The sequence below is a fragment of the Phytophthora ramorum genome (assembly GCF_020800215.1).
Source record: "Phytophthora ramorum isolate Pr-102 chromosome Unknown Phyram_PR-102_s0001, whole genome shotgun sequence".
In the NCBI taxonomy this organism is placed as follows: domain Eukaryota; phylum Oomycota; class Peronosporomycetes; order Peronosporales; family Peronosporaceae; genus Phytophthora; species Phytophthora ramorum.
Genome location: NW_027150647.1, coordinates 2,859,836 through 2,884,874, shown reverse-complemented (window position 1 = coordinate 2,884,874; position 25,039 = coordinate 2,859,836). Strand labels below are relative to the sequence as shown.

Sequence of the window (25,039 nt, the reverse complement as noted above, 5' to 3'; positions counted from 1 at the left end):
TTACGCAACTTTCTGCCGCTTGGCTGCCTCTGTACTGGCGGTAGCGTCGTTCTCGCGCTTGATGGCGCCAGCCGCCGCTGGGTCTTGCGCACTTGATGCTCCAGCTGCAGCCGCGGCATTGTTCTCCAACTTCTCGGCAATCTCCGGCGCGTGCTTCTTCATGAGCTGAATCAGGATGGAGTCGACGCGTGCCGAGTTCTCGCGCTGCTTCTCCATCTTCTCGTACTTCTGCTTGAGCTTCAGCTGAAGCTCTGTCCACACCAAAATCATTAAGGTATTAGTCCACCTAGTTCACCGTCCAAAATCCGACCAGCTAACGTACGCTCAGAAGGGACGACAGGCTCCTTCTTGTCCTTGGAGCTAAAGTCCCATGCGTAGCCCTCCGTGGGGCTGAAGCGCACGCCGGCCGCCAGTCCGTGGAAGGCCTTGTTCACTCTGTAGCTGCATTTTTTCTGCAAGACCCACCATATTAGTATAATGATTTGAGCAACTCTCTCTCTCTTCTAGCAGCAATTGCAGCTCGTACGAGGCGCGACGTGAGCATGGCGTGGATGTTTGGCGCCTGGTACACGGTGCCGTCCAGCACGTAGTAGATGGCCAGCGGCTCCACCTGCGTGCGTCCGCTGCGGCGCTGCTTGCGGATGATGTAGAGCTGCTGCGGCAACTGCTTAGCGGCGTTGGGCAGAAGCTCGTACTCGACGCCGCGCAGGTTCTTGAGCTGGTCGAGTCCCAGGCGCTGCATCTTGAGCCGCTCGTTGTTGCACGAGCGGTCGTAGAACGGAGACAACGCGAAGTAGTGCAGAACTGTCTGTGCGTTCAGAGGGAAGGACTGCAGCCACACCGTGTCCCGGAACGACCCGTTGTAGTCGTCCACATGCGCCGCCACCTCCATCTTCAGCCCAAAATTCAAGACTGATCGTCCGACTAAACGGCTCTTGAGTTGCGCGTCGTACGTTGCACAAAGGGTCATGAAGAGCAACGTAATCCGTTTCTATTTTAATGTGGACCACACCTAGTAAGTAAATGTATCAAGACTTACTCGACCAAGCAAGCAATATGCTGGCGGGACCGCTGCGTGTGACGTACCGGACGACGCTGGACGGCGAGCTGCGCGCGTCCATGATGGTGCAGCTGGTCAAGTACCTGCTCTTCATGCGTGGACAGATTCCGTGGTGCGTGTAATTATCAGCTTTGTGCTGGCAACTATGAGGAAAAGGTGGCGAATTGACACATTGCAGTCTGTACGACGAGCTGCAGCAGTTTGTGGCGACTTTCCAGCTTCAGCAGCGACTCGGGCGAGAGCAACAGCCCAGGAAGAGAAGGTGCGAGGTCTCACAATCGATGCTAGAGGAGATGAGTAGGTGCTAACGACGTTGTCCTGCAGGCTGCCAATGAGCGGCGGTATCAAGAAGGCCGTCAAGTGTGTGGAGGCTGCTGAACTGCTATTTGGGGCTCAGTTCGACGCAGTATTTGCGCAGAAAGTGCATAGAGGTGGGTGACTTAATGAGTTTTTGGTGTCAATGAGGCTATCGGCTGAATTGGTCGTGTCTGTTGTTGCTGCTGTTGAAAGTAGTGGCGTTGGTTTTCGGGTCTTCGCTGATGAGTCCAAGAGAAGTTGTGATTGTCGATTTCGACGACATTGAGGTGGATAATGCCGAGCCGTTGTCGACTTCTGTCGCAGCTTCACCGCAGACAGATGAGGAAGAGGCTTCACTAGAAGACTCTCAGATGCTGACACCACCGTCTCCGCCTATGACGAAAGAGAAGTTGACGCGCTTGTGTGCGCAGAAGCTGCTCCGTACGCTATTTGCCCACAGCATGGAATTATTTTCCAGGTGAGGCTGCTTGTCGTTTGAAGTGGATTCAAGAACACAATCTTATGGCTTGCTTGTTGGTGTGTTACCGTTAGCGCACTGCCGGCAACAAAATTCCATGTTGCGGTGCTGGCACAACGGCAGTCTACTCGTATCCCAGGATTCCTCCCAAAGCAGCAGTTCAAGCTTCGACTTCCAAAGGACAAGCGCGAATCTCGGTCGCACTACGTGGTTATCTATGACGACGTTGATAACCGAAAGCAGTCACAGCAGGAGGGTGTGCTGGAACCCGCAGACGAACAAGCCAAGAACGACAACGCAAGCACCATGGCGAGTGGACCAGTACTGGCAAGTCGCAGTGGGAGCCATGATATGATGTGGTATGTGCTGGAAAGGCCTATTCCAGGATTTTCGGAGGCCATTGGCACAGTCGACGGTAAATGATTTTCTATCCCTGCGCCGTCGAGCAGAGCCAACATGTCAGGCATCGGCCTGTGCAGCCTCGTAGCTACTGGCTAAGATTCGCTGTTGAAGTGTACCAGACGAAGCTTGAAGTCGAAATCCGGATAAGTGATTTGAAGACGAGCTAAGTATCCAAAAATATTCTCCAGGACACGTTGACGGATTAGACCACTGATCCCGTGCTGTGCTAGTGAGGACGAAGGGGGATCAAGTGCACACCAGCAACCGTTTGGAAGCGCTCATTAAAGATTGTGTCCCTCCCCTGAAGTTTCACGAATGCAGCAATCGCCGACGGCGTTCGCCTCACTGGAAGAGCGAATCGCGCATTTAAACTGGAGGAAGGTCTGCAACGAGCGGCAGATTCAAGGCACCCTCCGTCACAGCAAGCAGCTCCAAGAGCGAGACGAATTCATTCGTGCTGCAAAGAGCGGAAACAAGGCGCAGCGTGAGCGGATGCAACAAGTGATCAAGGATGAGTTTTCCAAGCCGCTGCCAGTGACGACTCAATTTTATCACGAGCTCACGGCGTTGCAGCGGGAAGACGAGTTGAAGGCTCAATCAGTGGCTGAGCGGCACATGACGCAGCTACACAATATTCAGACGAAACTCGATGCTCGCGAGGCGCAGCTGACGCGAAAGAAGGAGTTCGAACGCAAAAAGAAAGAGCTTTTTGCCCACTAGTAAGTATTGATCAAGCGTGTAGCAGTATTAGCGGAATGTAAGCAGTTCAATGTCGAAGATCAGATTTGTGTTGGGTGGCACGAGTCCCGGGAATCCTTTCCGTCCGTAGGCTTTGTCGGCAGGCACGAACAGCTTGGCGCGTTCCTTCATGCACAGACGCTCTACGCCTTCATCCAGACCTGGGATCACCTGCTCCGCACCGATTTTGAACTTGAAGGGTTTGTCACGGTCGCGTGAAGAGTCGAATTTCTTGCCATCCTGAAGCTACACACAACAAGCAGCACAAAACGTAAACAACAATCGTCGACCAACGAGGCGAAGTCATTGTTCATGGACGTACGTATCCGATGTAGTGGATAACAACAGTCTGGCCCTTCTTCGGGTAGTTGAGGCCATCGCCGGCGACGAACACTTCCACCTGGATCTCGCCATGGCGCTGTAGGCACTAAAGTCAGTTCGCACGGCCGACCTGTCCTTTTATTCGAAGATGTTACGCACCACGTTCGAGATGATGAAGTCCTTGGGCTCCATCATGATTGCTTGGGGTCGCTACTTCGATGAATAACCTGTATTGAGCAAGGACGCGAAATTTGGTGCTGCACACTCTGAGACTCCCCAAATAAATAGTCTAAGTTCAGCATCGCAGCTAGCAGTGGGAAGTCGTTTGCATGTTCACTTACGGTCTCCATCAATGGCAAAATACTAGCTGATCCTTCATTAGAAGAGCGGCGCCCACATCCACCACGGTATCACACCCAGCCAGAAGTCTCTTTTTCGACACCCATTTCAGTCCTTCAGGTGCTCGATTTTCTTCTTGCTGCGAGGGCTCAGCATTTTCGCTGGCTTTGGCGGAGGCGACGACTTGGCTTTCGGCTCCTCAGCGCTGTCGGCCTTGCCTCCAGGGTAGAGCAGGATGAGCGACACTTGGATAACCCCCATAGTCAGCGAGAACAAGTTGGGGCAGATGACCAGCGGGTCCCCGAGCATAATGCCGTAAATCATCCAAATAGTGCCCGCCACGACGTTCATGGCCGACATGCCCAGCGGCAGGCAGGACGCATCCTTGCGACGCAAGATACTCTTGATCTGCAGCAGCGGTGAGGCGGCCGTGAAGACTGACAGGATGTTGGCTGGGATACCCGTGAGCATCTGCGTCTCCTCCGTTGAACGAGTAACCACCTGGTAAGCCAGCAGCAGGATCACAAACATGGCCGACGTCAACATCCTGGTGGCCTGCGTCCTGTCACGCGCGTACTTGTAGAAGACCAGGACGTAGTACGAGCCCAGCACCGCTCCGAGCAGTGACGTGCCGCCCACCACGGGGTTGCCCGTCGTGTAGCCGTACAAAGTGTAAATGACGCTCTGCACGAAGTAGAAGAAAAACGGGGCGAACGAGAACTGCAGCGTGTTGCGAGCGCGGCGGATGGTAGCAACGGTAGGCCTGCTCACGGTCAAAAAAGTGAGTCAGAGGCTGTAGACGTCCGCTGCGCACAGGAAAACAAGGCGCACGCACCAGGGAGAGATGGCGAACACGATGGACGAGCCCACGGCCACCATGGGCACCGACTTGGCCGCCAGGAAGTACGTCATGTAGGCGGCATTGGTCACCGACTGCATCGACATGATTGTTGCCTTTTTGTCTATGGAGCTCCTCAGTTTTTGTGGCGGTTTCAAAACAATCGGGATGGAATCCCTTTAACTTTGCGTACATACTGCCATTTTGCATACTTGAACATTTCCAGTCTGATACTATAAAGGTTTGTCAAAACCTTCAGAATATAGTTTCTCTCATAAACGAGTATTTATGAGGATTACACAGTAAAATCCACGTGGCTGCTGAAGTACTGTACTTAGTTTTTCCTAAGATATGGCTACAACAAAGTTGAAGTGTCAATCAGTCAAGCTTGGAAGCAGAGATCTCTACTCGAAGCGTGCAACCTAAGAACCAAGCTCCTCAGAATTGCTATGCTGAAGCTCCTTAAAAAAAACGGCATGGAGATCGGAGGTGCAAACTCACCAACCAGTTCGCAGCCTAGGTACAGCATTAAATAATCCAGTTGCGATTGTTCAACCGGTTGAAGCTTAGCTAATGAGTTTCTGCAAAATGAGTCATGACCTTATCGATGAGGTCTGATTGTAAATGGTGACCGAGCCCCACGTACCATGAGCGAGCGCGCGCTTGCAATACTAGCAGCTCCTCCGTTGGTGTCCATTCCCCCCACTCGTTGCTGTTGTCACCGTTCGCGTTCGTCTTTTCGAAGTATTGATCCATCAGCCGTGGGAGATCACGCTTCCAGTCACTCACGAAGAGCACAGGAGCGTTCAAGCGGCGAAGCACGCCATGCACGTCTTCAGGAGTGCAGCGCCACGAATCAGGGTAGGCTGGGTGGTAAAACACTCCTGGAGGTTGACATTGTGGAGGCAGCTCTTCCACGATTGGGATCGATCCGGAAGACAATGCCTCCCAAATTCGGTACTGCTCCGGGTTCTTGCCTAGCGGACAGATCGTGAACACTGACTGTTGCAGCGTCGAAACATAGGCAGCAGGTGCTGCCGACAGATACCAGCGCCAAGCAGTACCCAGTCGCTTGTCCACTGCCTGCAGAACTTTGAACAGCATATCGTTGTGCTCGACAACGCAACGTCGGGAATTGGCCCGTGTCGCGCGCTCCAGATCTCCACATACTTGCATCGATGCCATCATAGCTTGCACTCGCGTAGGTTTCTCAATGGTCCAGCTGACCATGAGGTTTAGCAGGAATTTGCGCCCGATACCGGATGCAAGAGGTGGCGGTGGGTTGAGGTGGTGTGCATTTAGAGGGAAGCCGTGCTCGAAACTGGGTCCGAGTGGCAATGACGCAAACCGCTTGCCATCCACAAGAGCGCAGTCGCCATACGGGATCAGGCCAAACTTGATCGCGACGTTGTCTACAAATCGCTCCGGGCCAGGATTGTTGCAGTTTTCCTTTGCCAGTGACAGAAATCCCACACGAGGCTCAACTGGAAGTGCATCGTCTTCAAAAAAGCGGTTGACACAATCCAGCGACTGCGCGGCGACCAAGAGGTTGCTCTGCGATGGTAAACTGCGTAGCTCTTGCACACTGTGAATCATGCGAAACTCGAGATCCAGAGCATCCACAGTACGAGTCCAAGGCTCATCAGTAGGAGACTGCACGCGCGAGTCAAAGTAGGGTCCAAGGAGACTGTGCCATAAATACGGGAACAGCGTGATCTCATCTACAGGACGTGCCTTGACAAACCCAGACGTGACAAATGTAGCTGCATCTCTGTCGCCGTCTCCAGACGAACTGGAAGCTGTCCAGGACGTTGGCAGTGGATCAACTATAGGGACCATTTGATCCTGATTCAACTCGAGTACGTGGTTGTAGTCGAAGGGAACCACGTGCACCACCGTCCGCCGGCCAGCTGTATTTCCTCGCTGTTTCTTCCACTTACCATATTTCTCCACGATCAGATCCAATGTACGGAATTCGGTATACTCTGCCATGCCATCTCGAACCTTGCAAGAGTCCAAAATGTTGGCTGGCAGCGAGTACGTGCCCTGAAACAGTCGCTTCCCGGTGCCCTCCAGTGAGTACCATTCGTACGGCTGCTCCACGTACGACCCCGTACGCAGCTTGAGCACAATTGTAGTGGTAATAACACTAACCAGTGCTATCAGTAAGGTAGCAATTGCGGAGCGCCGAGCAAGATGCTTCCATTCGAAGATGTGGACGTCGCTTTCGTCGTCCTCGTCGTCCTCGTCGTCCTCTGCTCCTGCACGCGCCGGTTTCGACTTCACTCTTGTTTCTTCGTCTCCCTTCACACTTTCCACTGTGACGGTGGAGTGGCGTCTCGAGCTGAGCTCCGGCACGTCGTCCGACGTCCTGCGGTCTCTTGCGGTGGACGCGCAGTCACTTGTATCATTCTGCTCCACTAGACTGTATTGCAATCCGCGCTCCGATCTAGTCGCTCTCTCGTAGCGATACGTCCACCACCCCAGCAGGCCAATGACTTGCAGCGCGACGCCTGCACCCCAGAGCCACAGCAGCAACGCCACCGATGGGTACATGTGCAACGCATTCGACATCTTTCTCTAAAAAAACGCAGATTTTCGACCGGGAAAGCCGCTGACAACGCAACTCTCGGAGTTTGCAGCGCAATAAAGCAGTAGACGCAGGTGGTTCAGCGTGCAGCGACGCCGGAAGCTTGGCAGACGACTCCTGCGCTTGATGCGGCGATGTCCGTCCTGCGCAGCAACAAATTCGAACTGGAATGAATGAGCCAGGAGCTCCGATAGGATGGGCGTTGCACAGCAGAACTAACGGAAACCAAGTGTGCACACGTCGCAGACAGGAAGGAGTTTCAATTCGACCAATGGGAAATGGCTTCATCGGTTGACAGGCGAAGTGTCTAACGGCCGTCTGGACCTTGAGTCGGTCTAAGATACAAGGCAATCACCAGCGCAGCGCGCTTGCATAGAGGTGGAGCCCTCCGACAGTGTGTGCGCGCTGCGTCGATGACAAGGTTATTATTTTGTGGTGGTAGTGCTGTGGCAATTCGACTAAAGTGGTGGTGCACAAGCGTTGATGCTACAACTCGACGCTCATGAAGAGTACATTGCATTTTCAATACCAACTAAGCAACCTCTGTATTTACTTGAAGAATCCCTTGCGCTTGTAGCCCTTGTGCTTGTAGTGTCCGTGTCCGTAGCCATGGCCGTAGCCATGGCCGTAGCCATGCCCGTAGCCATGTCCATAGCCATGGTGGCGGTGGCCGCCGAACCCGAGCAGCCCTCCCAACCCCTTACGCTTGTAATGCCCATGTCCATAGCCATGGTGGTGGTGGTGCGCATGGTGCACACCAGGCTGCACAACGTACACTGGTTGCGCGGGGTACGCAACCGGCGGCGGAGCAGCGTACACTGGAGGGGGAGGGTACGCGTGTGGCAAAGGTGCCGCCGGATACGCATAACCCGGCTGAGGTGGCGGATACGCGTGCTGTGGCGGCGGAGGGTGGGCGTAAGCCGGTGGAGGCGGGTAGGCCGGTTGAGCGGGTGGCGGGTAAGCCGCCTGGGCAGGGTAGGCTGGAGGAGGCTGCTGCGCGGGATAAGCCGGCGATGGTGCTTGGCCCGGCGCGGGCTGCTGCTGTGGGGGGTACTGCTGCTGGGGAGGGTAACCCTGTTGCGGAGGCGCTTGTCCGGCGGGCGGATGCTGGTTGTACATCGCTCGGTGCCTGGGCTTGTAGCTGCTGTCGTGTTCTCTCTTGGAGAATTCCGGGTGTGGACATCGACGATGGACGACGGACTTTACGGACGTGGCAAATCAAAATCGATTAATGAAGACTCAGACGGTTAATTTCTGATTCCAGCAGCTGCTTGGTGGTGGTGGGTAAGATGAAGCACAGCAACTATTAATCCAAGGCAAGCACAAGGGCCACAAGTTCAAAGGCAAAGGCTTCAAGAAGATGAGCAAGAAAATCAGGGAAATGTTCAAGTAGTCCTCCATTGGGACGCTCTCCGAGCAGAACCTAGGAGCTGTTAAGGAATGTCGAGTGTTGTAGACAAGCTGCAGGTGTCGCCGAAGTAGCGGTGCTGGAGAATAAAAACTGGCTGCAGAACGGGGCCAGTAGTATTGTCTTGCGTAGTTGTGCGAGCTGCGGAAGCTCGCGTTTGGCTTTTGGTAAATTGAGAAAATGGCAAAGAGCGTATGCACACTGTGTGTCGCTGACGCGACCATAATTCGGTAGTGTTTGTTGAGGCAAGTTGAAGCCGCATGCGTGCGCCAGCTCGTCAAGGTTGGCAGTACACATCCTAATTTTCGTGTTGTGTTCGTTTGCGGTACAGCTCCTCCCTGAAAACAACGCTGCCCAAGAGTAGCTACATACGTAGTATTAGACGTTGGTCGGCAGGCAGTTTGCGTCAGCCGGACCACACGCGAAGCTCAAGTATTTCAAAGTGATCTTTCGTTTGTTTCGTCGTCATCGAGTGGTAACTCACTGGTTAGTCATTCTAGAGCAATTAGCGGTTCGTGGTTTCGGCGCTCAATCAGTAGCCGAAAGGCAACTTCTGTTACAGCAACGATTACAGTTCGCCAAATACCCACAGCAAACTGTTTCTGATGCAGTCTCCCTCAATTGTTGCCCTAAAACAAGCACATCCACTATGGCCGAGTTCCGTCGACACGTCGTGTACGATGATCGGGCGCTGCAGTACATGTACTCATGCAGTACCGTTCGCTTGAACACGCACCATTCTCCTTACCGTAACTTACACATGACTCCTGACCAGCGTCTAGAAGCCTAGAGACATTCTGACGTGAGAGCCCGTTTGCAGCTGAGAGTGCCTTGCCTTCCTGACGCAGGGTCATAATCCGGTCCCGGATTTTCACTAAAGATTTCGCCTGTACTCCTACAGATCCTGGATAGCGCTCACGCCTGGGGTGAGACAGCCCAAGATGTTTTGCTCACCATAACGATTGAAGTTGCCTTGACCGTCTCGCCAGGCTTATAACACGAACAAACGTAGGTAAACTCGTGCTCTCTGCATCAATTGTCGAGGATACGCAGCAGCTTGTCGTCGCGAAGCGGAACCCAGTCGAGAGCTCATTCCTCAATTTGCCAAGCCTCGAAGACTCGACAGCCAGGAACAGCAAGGATACACCACCATGTTCGGCCGCCCACACTCGCCCCCGCACAGCCCGCCGCGCCACCACAACGGCCCACCCCCGCATCACCACAGCCCGCCTCCGCCGGATCACCGCGGGCCGCCGCCGCACCGCCACCACAGTCCTCCTCCTCCTGATCACCACCACCATGGACCCTCGCCGCACCACCACAACCCGCCTCCGCCGGACCACCGTGGGCCTCCTCCTCCGCGTGGCTGGTAAGCGTCCCCACGGTGTTCCCAGCAGAATATCATTCTTAAACTCGGCGAGTGCGTTGAGCTTGAGGACGATCTCGAGCACCATAAAATATACTTGATCTGCCCATTTCTTCCATGAGTTCGCCTTCCAAATACAAATGCCGAGGCCACCGTTATTAGGATAGTATTGTGCGACGACGGCGACAGACCTGTCGGACAGCGCTATTGAAGCGTGCTCTGACGTCTAGATCAGGTCTTAGATCAGGAATTGAGCAGAGACCAGCCACGGTGAATTATCACGGGTCTGCAGCGCAAGAGCTGCACGTCGCATGATCATTCCGCTCCACGGCCCTCTTGTTGCTGCTGCGACGGTGTGCGCCTTCATGCTTGCGATGATCTCTTCGGTTCGCTCCCACTAGACAAAGATCACAACGCTTTTCGCCGCACCGAGCACAAGAGACTTCGAGAGTAGTAGCAACATGTACGGCGGGTACCCAGGATCCCCGCGCGGAAGACACTCGCCACCACCACCGATGGACTACCCGCCTCCCGGACCGCCGCCGTACGGATATGGCCCAGGCCCGGGCTGTCCACCGCCAGTGTACGCTCCTCCTCCACCACCAGAGCCGTTTTCGCCTCCTCACTACCATCACCACGGGCCTCCTCCGCCGCCAGTCTTCTACGAGGGTCCTCCTCCGCCGCTGGGACCGGGATTTGGTCCTCCTCCCTGTTCGCCTCCGCACCACCACCGCCACCACCAGCCTCCACCGGGATGGTAAATGCGAGGCGCCGCGACGTGGGTGCCACGGCCCTCGCTTTGCTAAATGGACGCCAAGGGCGGAAATATATGTTACTTCTTGAATTGGTCTTGGGATTGACGCGATGATCTTTGTAGTGCCTGGATACTTGAGCTAAGTTGAAAGACGGGGAATCCGAGACTCACGGTTTACCCACGCAGACCACTGGTTGACCATTTCGCTGAATTCTGCTTGAAATCCGAGTGTCCCAACATTGTGTGCACAAAATGATATTGCCGCCTCGCTTCTTGAACAGCTCATAAAGCATTTTGCCTTGCATCAAGCACTTGACGAACGAGCAAGATGTGGCCAGGATCTCCGCGTGAAAGGGGCTACCCACCACCGCCACCAGTGTACTTCATCCCTGCTCCACCTCCGCCTCCCCCAGTGGTATACGCACCACCTCCGCCGGTTGTATATGAAGCCCCTCCCCCACCTCCGGTTGTGTACGGGGTCTCTCCTCCGCTTCCGGTAGTGTATGCGGCGCCCCCTCTTCCAGTGATGTATGAGGTCCCGCCTCCCGTCTACTACGAGTGTTCGCCGCCATTATCACCCTTCCACCACCACCACCACCATCACCGCGACTGGTAATTAGCACCGCAGCACTGCTGGCAACTACAAAATAAATGCACTCACGATGCAAGCGTATAACCTTTTTCGTCGCGGGATGAGCCGCTGGTTTTTCCCCCCAAACAAGGCGAGTCATCGACGTCTGCAAGCCCAATAGCCTTTTGGCAACAGGGTTTACAGTTTGAACCACGCGCACTGTTGATCAACATCACAAGCAAAACTTATTTACACGAGCTATACACGAGCTCGCTTAAGTTTTTGGGCATCATGCTCCGTCATCCCTGTATTTTGAAGGTGATCCTGAGTTCGTACGACGATCTCTGAAATCGCAACCAGCGTTTGCTATTACAGCACAGCATGCATAGCGGTAGATACAAAAGAAAAGCAAACCTCGAACTAACTCAAGAAGTAACATATATTTCCGCCCTTGGCGTCCATTGAGCAAAGCGAGGGCCGTGGCACCCACGTCGCGGCGCCTCGCATTTACCATCCCGGTGGAGGCTGGTGGTGGCGGTGGTGGTGCGGAGGCGAACAGGGAGGAGGACCAAATCCCGGTCCCAGCGGCGGAGGAGGACCCTCGTAGAAGACTGGCGGCGGAGGAGGCCCGTGGTGATGGTAGTGAGGAGGCGAAAACGGCTCTGGTGGTGGAGGAGGAGCGTACACTGGCGGTGGACAGCCCGGGCCTGGGCCATATCCGTACGGCGGCGGTCCGGGAGGCGGGTAGTCCATCGGTGGTGGTGGCGAGTGTCTTCCGCGCGGGGATCCTGGGTACCCGCCGTACATGTTGCTACTACTCTCGAAGTCTCTTGTGCTCGGTGCGGCGAAAAGCGTTGTGATCTTTGTCTAGTGGGAGCGAACCGAAGAGATCATCGCAAGCATGAAGGCGCACACCGTCGCAGCAGCAACAAGAGGGCCGTGGAGCGGAATGATCATGCGACGTGCAGCTCTTGCGCTGCAGACCCGTGATAATTCACCGTGGCTGGTCTCTGCTCAATTCCTGATCTAAGACCTGATCTAGACGTCAGAGCACGCTTCAATAGCGCTGTCCGACAGGTCTGTCGCCGTCGTCGCACAATACTATCCTAATAACGGTGGCCTCGGCATTTGTATTTGGAAGGCGAACTCATGGAAGAAATGGGCAGATCAAGTATATTTTATGGTGCTCGAGATCGTCCTCAAGCTCAACGCACTCGCCGAGTTTAAGAATGATATTCTGCTGGGAACACCGTGGGGACGCTTACCAGCCACGCGGAGGAGGAGGCCCACGGTGGTCCGGCGGAGGCGGGTTGTGGTGGTGCGGCGAGGGTCCATGGTGGTGGTGATCAGGAGGAGGAGGACTGTGGTGGCGGTGCGGCGGCGGCCCGCGGTGATCCGGCGGAGGCGGGCTGTGGTGATGCGGGGGTGGGCCGTTGTGGTGGCGCGGCGGGCTGTGCGGGGGCGAGTGTGGGCGGCCGAACATGGTGGTGTATCCTTGCTGTTCCTGGCTGTCGAGTCTTCGAGGCTTGGCAAATTGAGGAATGAGCTCTCGACTGGGTTCCGCTTCGCGACGACAAGCTGCTGCGTATCCTCGACAATTGATGCAGAGAGCACGAGTTTACCTACGTTTGTTCGTGTTATAAGCCTGGCGAGACGGTCAAGGCAACTTCAATCGTTATGGTGAGCAAAACATCTTGGGCTGTCTCACCCCAGGCGTGAGCGCTATCCAGGATCTGTAGGAGTACAGGCGAAATCTTTAGTGAAAATCCGGGACCGGATTATGACCCTGCGTCAGGAAGGCAAGGCACTCTCAGCTGCAAACGGGCTCTCACGTCAGAATGTCTCTAGGCTTCTAGACGCTGGTCAGGAGTCATGTGTAAGTTACGGTAAGGAGAATGGTGCGTGTTCAAGCGAACGGTACTGCATGAGTACATGTACTGCAGCGCCCGATCATCGTACACGACGTGTCGACGGAACTCGGCCATAGTGGATGTGCTTGTTTTAGGGCAACAATTGAGGGAGACTGCATCAGAAACAGTTTGCTGTGGGTATTTGGCGAACTGTAATCGTTGCTGTAACAGAAGTTGCCTTTCGGCTACTGATTGAGCGCCGAAACCACGAACCGCTAATTGCTCTAGAATGACTAACCAGTGAGTTACCACTCGATGACGACGAAACAAACGAAAGATCACTTTGAAATACTTGAGCTTCGCGTGTGGTCCGGCTGACGCAAACTGCCTGCCGACCAACGTCTAATACTACGTATGTAGCTACTCTTGGGCAGCGTTGTTTTCAGGGAGGAGCTGTACCGCAAACGAACACAACACGAAAATTAGGATGTGTACTGCCAACCTTGACGAGCTGGCGCACGCATGCGGCTTCAACTTGCCTCAACAAACACTACCGAATTATGGTCGCGTCAGCGACACACAGTGTGCATACGCTCTTTGCCATTTTCTCAATTTACCAAAAGCCAAACGCGAGCTTCCGCAGCTCGCACAACTACGCAAGACAATACTACTGGCCCCGTTCTGCAGCCAGTTTTTATTCTCCAGCACCGCTACTTCGGCGACACCTGCAGCTTGTCTACGACACTCGACATTCCTTAACAGCTCCTAGGTTCTGCTCGGAGGGCGTCCCAATGGAGGACTACTTGAACATTTTCTTCATCTTCTTGTTCATCTTTTTGAAGCCCTTGCCTTTGAACTTGTGGCCTTTGAACTTGTGTCCCTTGTGCTTGCCATGTTTGTACTTGCCGTGCTTCATCTTACCGCCGGCGATGACCACGCCGGGCTGCGTCACGTAACCCGGCTGCGCGTACGCGTAACCAGCCTGAGGAGCATGGTGTCCGTGGGCTGGGTATCCGGGCTGCGCGGGGTAACCAGCCTGAGGTGGGTAGCCCTGCTGGGGAGGATATCCCTGCTGAGGAGGGTATCCCTGCTGAGGTGGGTAGCCTTGTTGGGGAGGGTAACCTTGCTGTTGGGGAGGGTAGCCCTGCTGCGGCGGATATCCTTGCTGCTGCGGCGGGTAACCTTGCTGCTGAGGCGGGTAACCTTGCTGCGGCGGGTACCCCGGCTGCTGCGGGTATCCGTGCGGGGGCTGGCCTCCTCCTGGGTACATCTTGGCTTCTTGGCTAGAGCTTCTTCCTGCTGCGCTTGAGATCTCGAAGTGCTGACGTACCGACGGTCTACAGAGGGAGAGTCTGAACGGAAACACCACGTTGTACCTACCTCGACAGCGCGCTGTGATTGGCTGTATCCTTCGCACATTTGGCTCGCCGTGATTCGTCGAAATATTTTGCTTTCAACCAACCACACGCCGACCAAAACCGAGCTTTATGAACCAGGAAGAGACGCCAAAATGGAGCCGCTGACCATCGGAACGCGCTGCGAACTGCTGTCCTCGGGCCCCAGCGGCAGCTTGCGCGCCAGCATCAAGCGCTACGGAGAGATCGTGTACATTGGGGCGATTGAAGGCCTCCCGGGCGACGGCTGGCTGGGCGTACGCCTGGACAAATCGCTGGGCAAAGGCGACGGGTCGTTCCAGGGCACGCGCTACTTCGAGTGCAAGCCGCTGCACGGCGCCATTGTACGCCCCGAGAGAGTGAACATCAAGGGCGAGTTTCCTGTCCTTGCAACGCACGAAGAAAGCTTGGCGCACGCTTTGGAGGAGCGACGCAGGGAGAAGCAGGGGGCCAGGAGCTCGACGGGTTGGAGGCTGCAGCGAGAATTGACGACGGACGAGCTGGCTACGGCCTTCTGGGAGACGTTCACGAAGCAGGAAGAACATGTGCGCAAGCAAGTGGGGCTGTTCTGCGAGCAGAAGAAGCAGCCGCTGCCCTGCGAACCAGCCAAGGAGGTCAAGCTGGACGCACTGGTGCTGGAGGTGAACACCATGCGGGATGCTGCAGCTACTGCGGCGTCGCTGTATTTGTCGCCGTACGATACGCGCCATACGCAGTTGATTTTAGCTAAACTGCTGGAGCTGATTGATTCCACACGCGCGACGTTTGCCCCCAGGAAGAAGTTTACGTTCCGAGCTCATGCTGCGAGAAAAGCGAAGTCCAAGACAGCAGAGATGCAGGATGAGCCGGAACAGGATACGTCGTTTCGTTCAGCTGATGTTGTAAGCAACCAGCAGACGGCGCAGAAATTGATGGAATTTGATGAGCTGGTGCATGCCAACAAGCAGAACGAGGTGATCATCATCGACAGCAGCAGTTTCTCCGGTAGCGATGACAGCAAACGCCGCGACCTAAACTTCTCGCGTCTGACCAACTGCGTTGTGCTGGTGTGCGTCGAGACATCGGCCATCCGCGGCGATGCTTTGAAGAACTGCGTCTTCTACACTGGAGCGATATTCGGTAGTTTGTGGCTGGAGAGCTGCAATGGCTGTGAATTCTTTGTAGCGTGTCGCCAGCTTCGCGTTCATTTGAGCACTGCTACGACCTTCCACCTGCGCATTTCAAGCCACCCCATTATCGAGGATTGCCAGCAGATGCTGTTTGGGCCTTACCGCCTTCAGTTTGACGGGTTGACGGCACAGCTGGAGCGCTTGGGTGTGCAGAAGGACTCTGGCTTGTGGGCGAAGGTGAATGACTTTAAGTGGCACAAAGCGCAGCAGTCTCCGAACTGGAGTATCCGCGACCCAAAGCAACCGCTGCCTGGCATCCCGGTCGAGCTGGAAAACCTGGTGTCGTATGAATAAAATCTCGCCAGCGTTCAGCTTGCTCGACGAGCATATTTAAGGGAGGTGTCTTGTTTAGCGACTCATGGCGTGGCCAGATCGATGAGATAGCAGACTTGGAAAAAGTATATAAACACACGCAGTAGGATGCCTGACATCCTTCTATCGTCTCGCCTAGCGTCACTTCTCTGTAAGTCTAGTCGTGCTTGCTTTTCTTGAGCTTTTTCTTCTTGGCGTCTTTGTCCTTGTGCTTTTTAGGTTTGACCTCCGCTTCCACGGGAGTCGTTTCTTCCTGTACTACTTCCTCCTCAGCAGGTTTGTCGTGCTTGCGCTTCTTGCTTTTCTTGGCCTTTTCCTTGACCGGTTCAGCCGTGGGCACCTCCCCCGCAAGGTTGAGGTGCTTCAACTTCTTGGCTTTCTTGGTCTTCACCGGCTCCTCGGCTACTGCAAGGTTGAGGTGCTTGGACTTCTTAGACTTCTTCTCCTTCACGGGTTCAGCCACCTTCACCGGTTGCTTCGCTGAGAGGTCAAGGTGCGTGGCCTTCTTCGGCTTTGTCACCGTCGACTTGACGGCATTAGCGCCGCCGAAACGCATCGTCGCTTCAATGGCGATCATGCCACCAGCAACGTGGACTCTACACAACATTAAAGAACCCTTTAGCTCGGTGCATTGCAATAATGTTGATCCCACTTCGCCAGTCAACTCACCGCAGAACTTTCACTTCGACCTCGTTCTCCACGGAGATGGAGGAGCCGTCCTCGCCCAGCCTAAACAACCAGCAAGGCTTAAATCAGCACCACTAACCCACCAATCTAACAGCAATTGCAGTAGCGTACCAGCAGTCCTGGGCGTAGTTGTGCACATATCCCTTGGGCAGCTCGGCCTCGGACACGGAGCCGTTGAAGACGCCAGCGAAGAGCATACCCACGTGGTTGCTACCGATCTTGTTGACGATGCCGCGCAGCTTCATGCCCTCCTTGGGGCGGAACACGAGTGCATCAGCCTGCACCTTGCAGTGGATATAGGGCATCTCGTTCACGATGGTGCCGTTAGGTCGCGCCAGCTGCACGTCGCTGAAGCTCAACACCACACCCTTCAGCGCCTCCGAGTAGCGCATGAGCTGCTCCGTGAGCTCCTGCTCGATGCCCACGCGCGGCTCCATGGCGTGGCACGGCGACAGACTCACACTGTGCCGCACCTTGCACAGCACGAACGCATTGGACGACGCCATCACCACACAGCTCCCTACACTTGCTTTACCACCAAACAGGCTAATGGCGGCCTTCGCTTCCAATGAAAGCGTCTAGCCTATTTCTGTAATTTCAGTTGTCCCATTTTACACCAATCAAATCTCACCACTTACGTTGCTTATCATCCAACATGCAACTTAATACTGTTTACGTTGCAGCAGGGTCTAGCCGTTCTTGGCCGCTCGTCGCTCCTCCCCACACTACCGGAACGCGAAGCGATGAACGTCCTCATGCTGCGTCGATCGGCCGTGGCCGCCAAGCAGAGTCTGGGTCGCGCGGTGGCCGGCAGCACGCGCGGCTTCGCAAACATACCGCCACCCGGCCAGTTGGATCCTAAGCCCACGTGGGGCGAGGTGGTCGAGAAGATGTCTGACACTTTCTTCCTGTCGGACGTGTTCCGCGCCACTTGGCTGGCCTGGGAGGTGCACGTGGAGCGCAAGGTGACCATCAACTACCCGTATGAGAAGGGCATGCTCAGCCCGCGCTTCCGTGGCGAGCACGCGCTGCGTCGCTACCCGAGCGGCGAGGAACGGTGAGTACGGTGGGCATTCTGGTGGTCCGACCATAGACGCCGGAAGAGTCGCGTACTAATAGGAGTTTTACTGTGATTTGTGTACTTTAGATGTATCGCCTGCAAGCTGTGCGAGGCTATTTGCCCCGCGCAGGCTATCACCATCGAGGCGGTACGTGGAGCAGTGTTAAATGGATCTTACGAGGGGAAAGTATGCTGATAGTGGTGTTTGGGTGATGCAGGAGCCACGCGCGGACGGCGCCCGTCGTACGACCCGCTATGACATCGACATGACCAAGTGCATCTACTGCGGCTTCTGCCAGGAGGCGTGCCCTGTGGACGCCATCGTCGAGGGCCCAAACTTCGAGTTCGCCACCGAGAGCCACGAGGAGCTGCTGTACGACAAGGCCAAGCTGCTGGCCAACGGCGACAAGTGGGAGTTCGAGATTGCCAAGAACCTCTCGGTCGAGCAGCTCTACCGTTAAACAGAGACTCACACAGAGGAAGATCCTGTGGCGAGATCCATCCTTACTCGGGGCGGAACCGCGTGGGGACTGGTGTAAGTTTTGTAGCATCAGCCTTGCCTGACTGCTCCAGCGAGGTAGACGAGTGGGATGCCTTTATAACAAAGAAAGTAAGAGCGAATGAATCGAGTTTGAGGCTTGTCCATGAGCTGTCGCGATTGTCTAAAGAGAGCAGCTTCCAGCGAGCGTCTTGCTATACAGGCCCACAGCCTCGATTAGCTACAAATACAGAGGAGAATGTATATTCGTCACGAGCAGCAGACTACGGATCTTCCGGAGGTGCGATCGTGAACTTGATCTTCTTGATGGTCTGGCCTGCGAAACGGTACGTTTTGTCCGGCACACTCGACGTGTCCGTGTCGTAGAAGTAGCTCGTGCCCACCGTCTCCTCAAGCTGACCATGCAGCTCGTACTCTCCGATCTTTAACTTGGGCGTCGCCGTGTCAATACCCTACTCAAAACAACACACGTCAGCCGCTCCAAGCCAGGCAGCTCAAAAGAACTCGCCGTCAGTGCACCCACCTCAAGCGTCGCCGAGCTGTAGTCGTCGAGCAGCGGGTGGTTCTTGAAGTCGCAGAGCTCCAGCACCACCAAAGCTTCCTCCTCCCCACTCTCCTCTTCAGCTCCATCACCGCCTCCTCCTACTGCTGCAGACTGACAGTCACTGGCATCGGCAGTCTTTTCCTCCTCCTCGTCCGGTTTTTCATTGCCATTCACGTAATTCTCACTCGTCGTCGCTGGAACTTGCGCAGTCTCACTCTTTATCTCTTCCAATAGATCTGCATCACTTTCCACAGCCCTCTGTCGCTTGCCTGTTGTCGTAAGCGAGCGTGCAGCAGCAGCGTCCTCCATGGGAACCGGCCGGTAGGCTGCACTCCGATATGGCATACTTACGAGGTAAAGTTTGACTCCCTCGGTGTAGTGACATATTTACAGGAGCTTCTCGCCGTAGCCAGCCAAAAAGTCAATTGCAGTTGAGAGTCACCATGGCCACGACGCACGAAGGTCAGGAAACGACCATCGAGCTCTCGGGCATTGGCACAGGCCTGGATGACCGCATGCTCATGAACATGTACCGCACGTACGGCCCCATCATGCGCGTCACGCACAGCGGAAGCAACTCGGCGTACGTTCTACTGCGCTGCAAACTGCTTGTTCCAATGCATTTGAGCTGTTAATTAACTTGTATATATAATTGGGTGACATACATGCAGGCAGGTGGTGTTTGCACAGAAGAACCATGCGAGGAAGGCTGTGGAGGCAACGAACGGCGCCGTGGTGTACGGCAAGACACTCAAGGTCAGGATCCAGCGCCAATTCAAGAACGCCAACCAGCCGTGCCGCGGATTCGCTGCTGGGATCTGCCGCAAGGGCGACATGTGCAAGTACGTTCAATGCCCTGAATACTGTACTGTTGTTTTACTGGGGCGATGCTGATTGTTGTGGTGGTTTGAGCAGGTACCAGCACGTTACGGATTCTGCGCAGTTTGCGCCGCCGACGGCTTCTCCTACTGTTCAGAAAGCGAAACGTGAGCCGAAGAAGAAAGCGCCGCGGAATTCTCCTGGTCCGGCTGAGGTGTCGCCTGAAATTCAAGCTATCCCAGGCACGCAGGTTTGCCGTCATTTTTCGCGTGGCTACTGCTCTCAGGGTGCTGAATGCAAGTTTGCACACGTTTTAGGCCTCCCCAAACCAGACACTGCAGCGTCAACGGAGAAGGCCAATCGGCCTTGTCTGTTCTTCCAAAGCGGAGTGTGTACCCGTGGCGATGCGTGCAGATTCGTTCACGTACCGAAAGCAAGTGCTGCTCCAGTTATGGCTGCTGTGCAGAATGTTCCTGCGAAGAACGCTCCTGCGAAGGACGCTCCTGTGAAAAAGGCTCCTGCAAAGAAGATTGTTGCTAAAGCCAAAAGCAGGGGTGATGAAAGCAAGGCTGAACTCGAACAGAACGATGAGCCTCGCGCATGTGTCGAATGCGAGAAACCAGGTGTGGCTGTGTGGAAATGCGCAAAGTGCGACAACTCGCTTTACTGCGACGACTGCAACTCCGCTGTGCACCGTGCTCGTGTAATGGCGAAACACAAGCGCTCGAAGCTCCCACCCGTGCCGAAGCTGCCGCGCTGTGGAGAGTGCGAATCTAAAACTGCTAACGTGCGGTGCGAACAGTGCGAGGTTCCATTCTGTGCTTCGTGTGATGCTAGTGTACACAAGTTCAAGAGTCTGCGCAAGCATGTTCGTGTCACACTGTCCGCAAAGTCTGAAAAGGCTAAGCCCAAGGTCAAGGAGGAACCGAAACCTGCAACGAAGGAACAAAAGAAAAAGCAAGCTGAAGAGCCTGCACCGCTGCCCAAGGTGGCAAACCACGTGTCCTACGTCGAGAGCGTCCCGCAGCTCGCATTTTCCAGCGAGTCCGAGTCAGAGGATGAAGACATGCCTGAAGCCTCTACTGTGCAACCGCGCGATGATAACGATGAGCCGATGTCTATGGCGGCTGGTGCTTCAGACACGGAGACTGATGACGATTTTGACGATGCTAAGCCTCGTTCGTCGGCCTCCGTCCCCGATACCCCGACACCTGTCGTGAAGGAGCAGACGTCCGAGTCCGAGTCAGATGAGGATTTTGACGACAAGCCCACAGCTAAGCCGGCGCCGGTGCCTGCGTCAGTGCCCACGACGGAGTTGTCGTCTGATTCTGATAGCTCCGATGATGAAGCCCCAGAGCCTACTCAAAATGCTAACCCGGCCCCCAAGATGGAATTGTCATCGGACTCGGAATCCGACGATGAGGAGGACGAAGCCCCACCTAAGCCTGCTCCAACTAGCAAGCCTACTCTCGCGGAACTATCTTCCGAGCCTGAAGCGGATTCTGACGATGAAGCTCCGTCCAAGTCGGCAGTAAAGTCGACGCTGAAGCCTGCGAGTAAGCCAGTTGCCAAGCCAACGCCTGCTCCCAAGGCGGCTACGAAGAAGACGCCGTCCAAGTCGTCGTCATCAGACTCGTCGAGCTCCGATTCTTCAGATTCCGAAGATGAAGCTCCCCCAACAAAGCCTGCTGCCAAGCCAACCCCTGCTCCTCGTCGTGCTCCGGCCCCTGTACGCAACAACAGGGCGGCGGGCATCTCGGAAGGCAGCTCGCACACTCTTGTGAAGAAGATCGAGGCCTTCAACGTGTCGGGAGAAGACCACGAGATGCACCTGGCCTCCAACCTGAACGGCTTCGAGCGGCTCCTGGCACACGACTGTGCTGAGCGCCTTGGTCTTGCGCACGAGAGCACCGGCGACGGACTCGAGCGCCACATCATTATCTCGCGCCACGGCTCAAAGCGTCCTGCTGCGGACTCTAGCATCGGTCACAAGGCAAAGAAGAGCAAGCACCACTAGTGAACGAAGGTCGTTGACAGACAAGACTTAGCTAGCCTGGCGACACCGAACAGCTATAATAGATTCCTCTTCTCCGTGTTCATCTCTCGCGCTTCGTCAAAGGCTCACATACGTATCTCACACTTCCAAAGCCCACGAGAGCAGCTCTAGGCTCGCAACAGAGGGTTCTAGTGCCATTGCTGCCAATTCTTGCTCTAACCTGTAGCCCTCCACCACGCGCGTCTCAGTGCCCGACTAGTGTCTGCAGACGGCAGTTTTACTTGCGCGCGGCCCTTCTGTCGGCACGCGTGGCGGCGTGGAAACCCGAGCGGATGGCAGCCACGGACCGCGAGGAGCCACAGTCTTGGCAGTGCACGAAGTAGAGGCGGCTGACCGAGTCGCGCGTGAGCGTCGTGTTGGGCGAGCGGCACATCTGGCACGACACGTACTCGGTGATGTACTTGCGCAGCAGCGACTCAATGTACTTGGGCACGTAGCGGCCGCGGATGACGAGGCGCTGGTTGCCGTCGATGGATCCTTCCGTGCCCAGCTCGGCGAGCGTGAACTGCAGCACGTGCTCAGGGCTGCGGTGCATCATCTGGCAGATCTCCTGGAAGTTCACCCACAGCGTCTTCTTCGTTCCCACGCGCATGAGCTGCGGGGGCTTCATCGTGTGGCGCTTGCGGTCCGTGAGCTCCGGGTTGTTCTCGTGCAGCTTAGCCAGGATGCGCGCCAGCAGCTCGTCCTTGTACGAGTACGTGGCCGGGTCCTGCACCAGCACCGAGTTGGCGTCGGGCGCGGCGTCGGCGGCACCCTCAGCAGCCTCTGACTTGTCCTTCTTCTAATAAAATCCAAATAAGAAAAATGGTTTTTAGTAAAATAATACAAGAGCTGATGGGAGCTCGCGACGCACCTCCTTCTTGACCTTCTTGGACTTTTTCTTCTTCTTCTTCAGGTCGAACATGGCGGCCACATCCTCGGGCACGGCGGGCGGGGCCACACCGGCATCCCCCACGGGCGGCAGCTCCTGCTTGTCGGCGATATCGGCCATCCTCTTTGTCTGATCTTGTGCTCCCCCTTGGCTGGTGCGCGTGGCTCGAGTTTTTTCTTCCGCTCGACTTCCGAAGACTTTTCTGGTGGCTGCTGTATTTTGACCAGTCAAATGAGGTTACCGTTCTTTTCAACCAGTAGAAATTAGATTTGGAGTAATTCATTTTGGGCCAGTTGAATTACTTTATAGCTATTCATTTCAACCAATAGTGAAGCAGAACTGCTGGTGCCTCACATTCGCTGTACTTTTGTGGACAGCATCGCCCCGAGCAGCTGAAGATGGCGACGCGTATCCCGATTGCCTTCCGCCGCGGCCCGCGCACCAAGAAGAAAGCGCTCGACTTGGTCAAGACTTGGCACATCTTCCGCGGTGACAAGGTGCGTTTTTCCACGCTCTAACGCGCAATATTCGGTGCGCTAATCTTATTGATGTGGTTGCGCAGGTTGAGATCATCGCTGGACCCCACAAAGGCACGCAGGGAGAGGTCGTGAGCGTCGTACGCGAACTGAACAGAGTCATCGTGGAGAATGTCAACATGGTGCGTCTCTTGCGCCTCTTGGGTCTCTTGCGCGTTCGCTGCGAGGTTCTAGAGACGCTAAAAGACTAACTTCTTGTTGTTACTGCAGTCCCACCGTTACGTCAAGTCGACGCCTGCCGCCGCTGGACGCTCGTACCTGTCGCCGTCGCCCATCCACTACAGCAACGTAAACCTGGTGGACCCTTCCATTGGCAAGCCTACGCGAGTCGCCATGCGCTTCACGGACGAAGGCGAGAAGGTGCGTGTGTCCAAGAAAACGGGTACCATCATTCCCAAGCCGGCCGTCCTCAAGGAACGCCACAACCCGCGACGAACAGGTACAATTTCTTTTGGGCAGTCTGTTGGTTGACGGAGGTTGACCTGTTGTTGTTGTTGTTTATCAGAAACGGGCCCCTTCGACACGACGCCCGAGGATGCGCTGGAGCGCACCGTGGAGGACTGGGAGATCACTCGTCTGTAAGCGTCAGTCAATATCAAGTGAGGATGATGTTGATGCAGTGGTGCCGACTTCCCAGCACAGACGCAAGCTATCAACAGCTTCAATCCAGGGTTGCATCTTGTTTGGTGGCAGTTGTGCTTGAGATAATGATAGACAAGAACTTGAGAAGCATGAGGACCACTGCAATTTGCTGCGCCAATTTCAGTTTTGTCTCTCCTAAATGCAGCGCATTGGCAACCGTTTTCTGACTCTTTGCTCTCCTCAGAACGCTGAAGCTTCGCTGGGGCTTTGCGGCACAACCACACGAGCGGTTTCTAGCAGACAGGAAACACAGTCCAAGTCGTCACCAAGCACTCAAGACCATGTCGCTGCATGTAAACGAAGAGGCCCAACCGCTGGCGGCCGAGGATCAGCCGTTCTACGACGCTGTCAAGGCTGAGCTCGGTGACCATTGCACGGACGACTTTGCCATCCGCGTGGCTCGAGCGTATCGCGGCGTGAAGAAGAACCGTGAACAATTCACGCTTTCAGAAGCGAAGAAAATCCAGGAGGCGCGAGCTGCGCACGACGTCGACAGCATCCTCAACCGCGACTTGCCGATGTCCAAGATGTACAACGAGTTCTGGCCGACCTACACCTACGGTGAAGACAAGGAAGGCCACCTCGTGACTGTGGATCGCATCAGTGATATCAACCCGGATGGCTTGTTTAAGACGTTCGCAAACGTCAACGACATCATCCCGCACCGTTGGCAGTACATGGAGCGCATTCAATGGGAGAAGGCTGCGATCTCAAAGCGACTTGGCCGTCGAGTCTACAAGCACGTGTGTATCGTGGACCTAAAAGGCCTGAGCTTGAAGCTGCTGTCGCCGACGGTGTTGAGCCACCTGAAGGTATGTCCTCAATACGGTTTGTTTGCAGACTTGGTGCTGATAGTGTTGGCTGCTGCGTTCTGTTCAACTAGCCTATCTTCGACGTGGGCCAACTCTACTACCCGGAAACCCTGCACTGCCTGTACATCGTGAATGCCCCGTTCATTTTCTACAGTGCTTGGAAGGTGATCTCGTCTATCATCCAGCCGGAGACGCGTGAGAAGATCCAAGTATTTGTACGTGAAATGTTTCCTTTCGTCCTAGATGCAAGAGCAGAATATTGAGTTTGTGGCTTGTGCTGTGCCGCTTGTGCAGAAAGACAAGAAGGCGTTCCTGGAGGTGGCGCAGAACCACGGCATCCCGCTTTCGTCGCTGCCCTCGTACATGGGTGGATCTCACCCGGGAAAACCGATGAACAACACGTTCACGGCGTCAGAACCAGGTACGCCATTCCCGGGGTTTGTGTCAACGACGGCTACCGAGAAAACGGCTCCTGCTGAAGCTGTCGCTGGGCTGCAAGTGTGCGCCGAAAATTGAGGTGATGACCACGCGTATAGAAGAAAGATGTATCTTGCATTATAATGTAACACATTTCCACTCAAAGTTGATGCACTCGCTTCCAGTTACCAAGTAATTGCCACCAAGAC

The 25,039-nt window shown here is 55.2% G+C and overlaps 15 protein-coding genes across 15 annotated transcripts; 6 read left to right on the top strand and 9 right to left on the bottom strand.

Moving 5' to 3' along the window:
• Nucleotides 1-892, bottom strand: KRP23_635 (putative mediator of RNA polymerase II transcription subunit 6; the record flags this gene model as incomplete). Its single annotated transcript, XM_067891308.1, has 3 exons — nucleotides 1-251; nucleotides 323-452; nucleotides 527-892. The coding sequence occupies 3 exons, from the start codon at nucleotides 890-892 to the stop codon at nucleotides 1-3; spliced, it is 747 nt and encodes a 248-aa protein (XP_067751197.1).
• A 164-nt stretch (nucleotides 893-1,056) lies between these two features.
• KRP23_634 (uncharacterized protein) lies at nucleotides 1,057-2,258 on the top strand (the record flags this gene model as incomplete). The annotated part of the gene is made up of 5 exons (XM_067891297.1): nucleotides 1,057-1,172; nucleotides 1,239-1,322; nucleotides 1,385-1,491; nucleotides 1,574-1,835; nucleotides 1,910-2,258. The coding sequence occupies 5 exons, from the start codon at nucleotides 1,057-1,059 to the stop codon at nucleotides 2,256-2,258; spliced, it is 918 nt and encodes a 305-aa protein (XP_067751196.1).
• A 294-nt stretch (nucleotides 2,259-2,552) lies between these two features.
• Nucleotides 2,553-2,957, top strand: KRP23_633 (uncharacterized protein; the record flags this gene model as incomplete). The annotated part of the gene is made up of 1 exon (XM_067891285.1): nucleotides 2,553-2,957. The coding sequence occupies one exon, from the start codon at nucleotides 2,553-2,555 to the stop codon at nucleotides 2,955-2,957; it is 405 nt and encodes a 134-aa protein (XP_067751195.1).
• A 27-nt stretch (nucleotides 2,958-2,984) lies between these two features.
• Nucleotides 2,985-3,491, bottom strand: KRP23_632 (Peptidyl-prolyl cis-trans isomerase FKBP1A; the record flags this gene model as incomplete). The annotated part of the gene is made up of 3 exons (XM_067891274.1): nucleotides 2,985-3,221; nucleotides 3,298-3,393; nucleotides 3,456-3,491. 3 exons carry the CDS (start codon nucleotides 3,489-3,491, stop codon nucleotides 2,985-2,987), a joined length of 369 nt encoding a protein of 122 aa, XP_067751194.1.
• Nucleotides 3,492-3,743: 252 nt separating this feature from the next.
• On the bottom strand, nucleotides 3,744-4,580 carry KRP23_631 (Bidirectional sugar transporter SWEET1; the record flags this gene model as incomplete). The annotated part of the gene is made up of 2 exons (XM_067891263.1): nucleotides 3,744-4,398; nucleotides 4,471-4,580. 2 exons carry the CDS (start codon nucleotides 4,578-4,580, stop codon nucleotides 3,744-3,746), a joined length of 765 nt encoding a protein of 254 aa, XP_067751193.1.
• A 463-nt stretch (nucleotides 4,581-5,043) lies between these two features.
• KRP23_630 (Ribitol-5-phosphate xylosyltransferase 1) lies at nucleotides 5,044-7,047 on the bottom strand (the record flags this gene model as incomplete). Its single annotated transcript, XM_067891249.1, has 1 exon — nucleotides 5,044-7,047. One exon carries the CDS (start codon nucleotides 7,045-7,047, stop codon nucleotides 5,044-5,046), a length of 2,004 nt encoding a protein of 667 aa, XP_067751192.1.
• A 565-nt stretch (nucleotides 7,048-7,612) lies between these two features.
• On the bottom strand, nucleotides 7,613-8,182 carry KRP23_629 (uncharacterized protein; the record flags this gene model as incomplete). Its single annotated transcript, XM_067891238.1, has 1 exon — nucleotides 7,613-8,182. The coding sequence occupies one exon, from the start codon at nucleotides 8,180-8,182 to the stop codon at nucleotides 7,613-7,615; it is 570 nt and encodes a 189-aa protein (XP_067751191.1).
• A 5,629-nt stretch (nucleotides 8,183-13,811) lies between these two features.
• Nucleotides 13,812-14,282, bottom strand: KRP23_628 (FHA domain-containing protein FhaA; the record flags this gene model as incomplete). The annotated part of the gene is made up of 1 exon (XM_067891227.1): nucleotides 13,812-14,282. The coding sequence occupies one exon, from the start codon at nucleotides 14,280-14,282 to the stop codon at nucleotides 13,812-13,814; it is 471 nt and encodes a 156-aa protein (XP_067751190.1).
• A 240-nt stretch (nucleotides 14,283-14,522) lies between these two features.
• On the top strand, nucleotides 14,523-15,869 carry KRP23_627 (Tubulin-specific chaperone C; the record flags this gene model as incomplete). Its single annotated transcript, XM_067891213.1, has 1 exon — nucleotides 14,523-15,869. The coding sequence occupies one exon, from the start codon at nucleotides 14,523-14,525 to the stop codon at nucleotides 15,867-15,869; it is 1,347 nt and encodes a 448-aa protein (XP_067751189.1).
• A 175-nt stretch (nucleotides 15,870-16,044) lies between these two features.
• Nucleotides 16,045-17,080, bottom strand: KRP23_626 (DNA-directed RNA polymerase I subunit RPA43; the record flags this gene model as incomplete). Its single annotated transcript, XM_067891202.1, has 3 exons — nucleotides 16,045-16,483; nucleotides 16,557-16,616; nucleotides 16,686-17,080. The coding sequence occupies 3 exons, from the start codon at nucleotides 17,078-17,080 to the stop codon at nucleotides 16,045-16,047; spliced, it is 894 nt and encodes a 297-aa protein (XP_067751188.1).
• Nucleotides 17,081-17,317: 237 nt separating this feature from the next.
• On the top strand, nucleotides 17,318-18,095 carry KRP23_625 (NADH dehydrogenase [ubiquinone] iron-sulfur protein 8, mitochondrial; the record flags this gene model as incomplete). The annotated part of the gene is made up of 3 exons (XM_067891190.1): nucleotides 17,318-17,631; nucleotides 17,722-17,782; nucleotides 17,853-18,095. 3 exons carry the CDS (start codon nucleotides 17,318-17,320, stop codon nucleotides 18,093-18,095), a joined length of 618 nt encoding a protein of 205 aa, XP_067751187.1.
• Nucleotides 18,096-18,396: 301 nt separating this feature from the next.
• KRP23_624 (uncharacterized protein) lies at nucleotides 18,397-19,022 on the bottom strand (the record flags this gene model as incomplete). Its single annotated transcript, XM_067891179.1, has 2 exons — nucleotides 18,397-18,585; nucleotides 18,657-19,022. 2 exons carry the CDS (start codon nucleotides 19,020-19,022, stop codon nucleotides 18,397-18,399), a joined length of 555 nt encoding a protein of 184 aa, XP_067751186.1.
• A 98-nt stretch (nucleotides 19,023-19,120) lies between these two features.
• KRP23_623 (Zinc finger CCCH domain-containing protein 42) lies at nucleotides 19,121-21,513 on the top strand (the record flags this gene model as incomplete). Its single annotated transcript, XM_067891168.1, has 4 exons — nucleotides 19,121-19,260; nucleotides 19,349-19,519; nucleotides 19,593-19,738; nucleotides 19,814-21,513. 4 exons carry the CDS (start codon nucleotides 19,121-19,123, stop codon nucleotides 21,511-21,513), a joined length of 2,157 nt encoding a protein of 718 aa, XP_067751185.1.
• A 256-nt stretch (nucleotides 21,514-21,769) lies between these two features.
• KRP23_622 (Eukaryotic translation initiation factor 2 subunit beta) lies at nucleotides 21,770-22,543 on the bottom strand (the record flags this gene model as incomplete). Its single annotated transcript, XM_067891157.1, has 2 exons — nucleotides 21,770-22,333; nucleotides 22,406-22,543. 2 exons carry the CDS (start codon nucleotides 22,541-22,543, stop codon nucleotides 21,770-21,772), a joined length of 702 nt encoding a protein of 233 aa, XP_067751184.1.
• A 278-nt stretch (nucleotides 22,544-22,821) lies between these two features.
• On the top strand, nucleotides 22,822-24,929 carry KRP23_621 (putative 39S ribosomal protein L24, mitochondrial; the record flags this gene model as incomplete). Its single annotated transcript, XM_067891145.1, has 7 exons — nucleotides 22,822-22,920; nucleotides 22,986-23,081; nucleotides 23,170-23,398; nucleotides 23,465-23,537; nucleotides 23,786-24,413; nucleotides 24,485-24,628; nucleotides 24,708-24,929. 7 exons carry the CDS (start codon nucleotides 22,822-22,824, stop codon nucleotides 24,927-24,929), a joined length of 1,491 nt encoding a protein of 496 aa, XP_067751183.1.
• Between the last annotated feature and the right edge of the window lie 110 nt (nucleotides 24,930-25,039).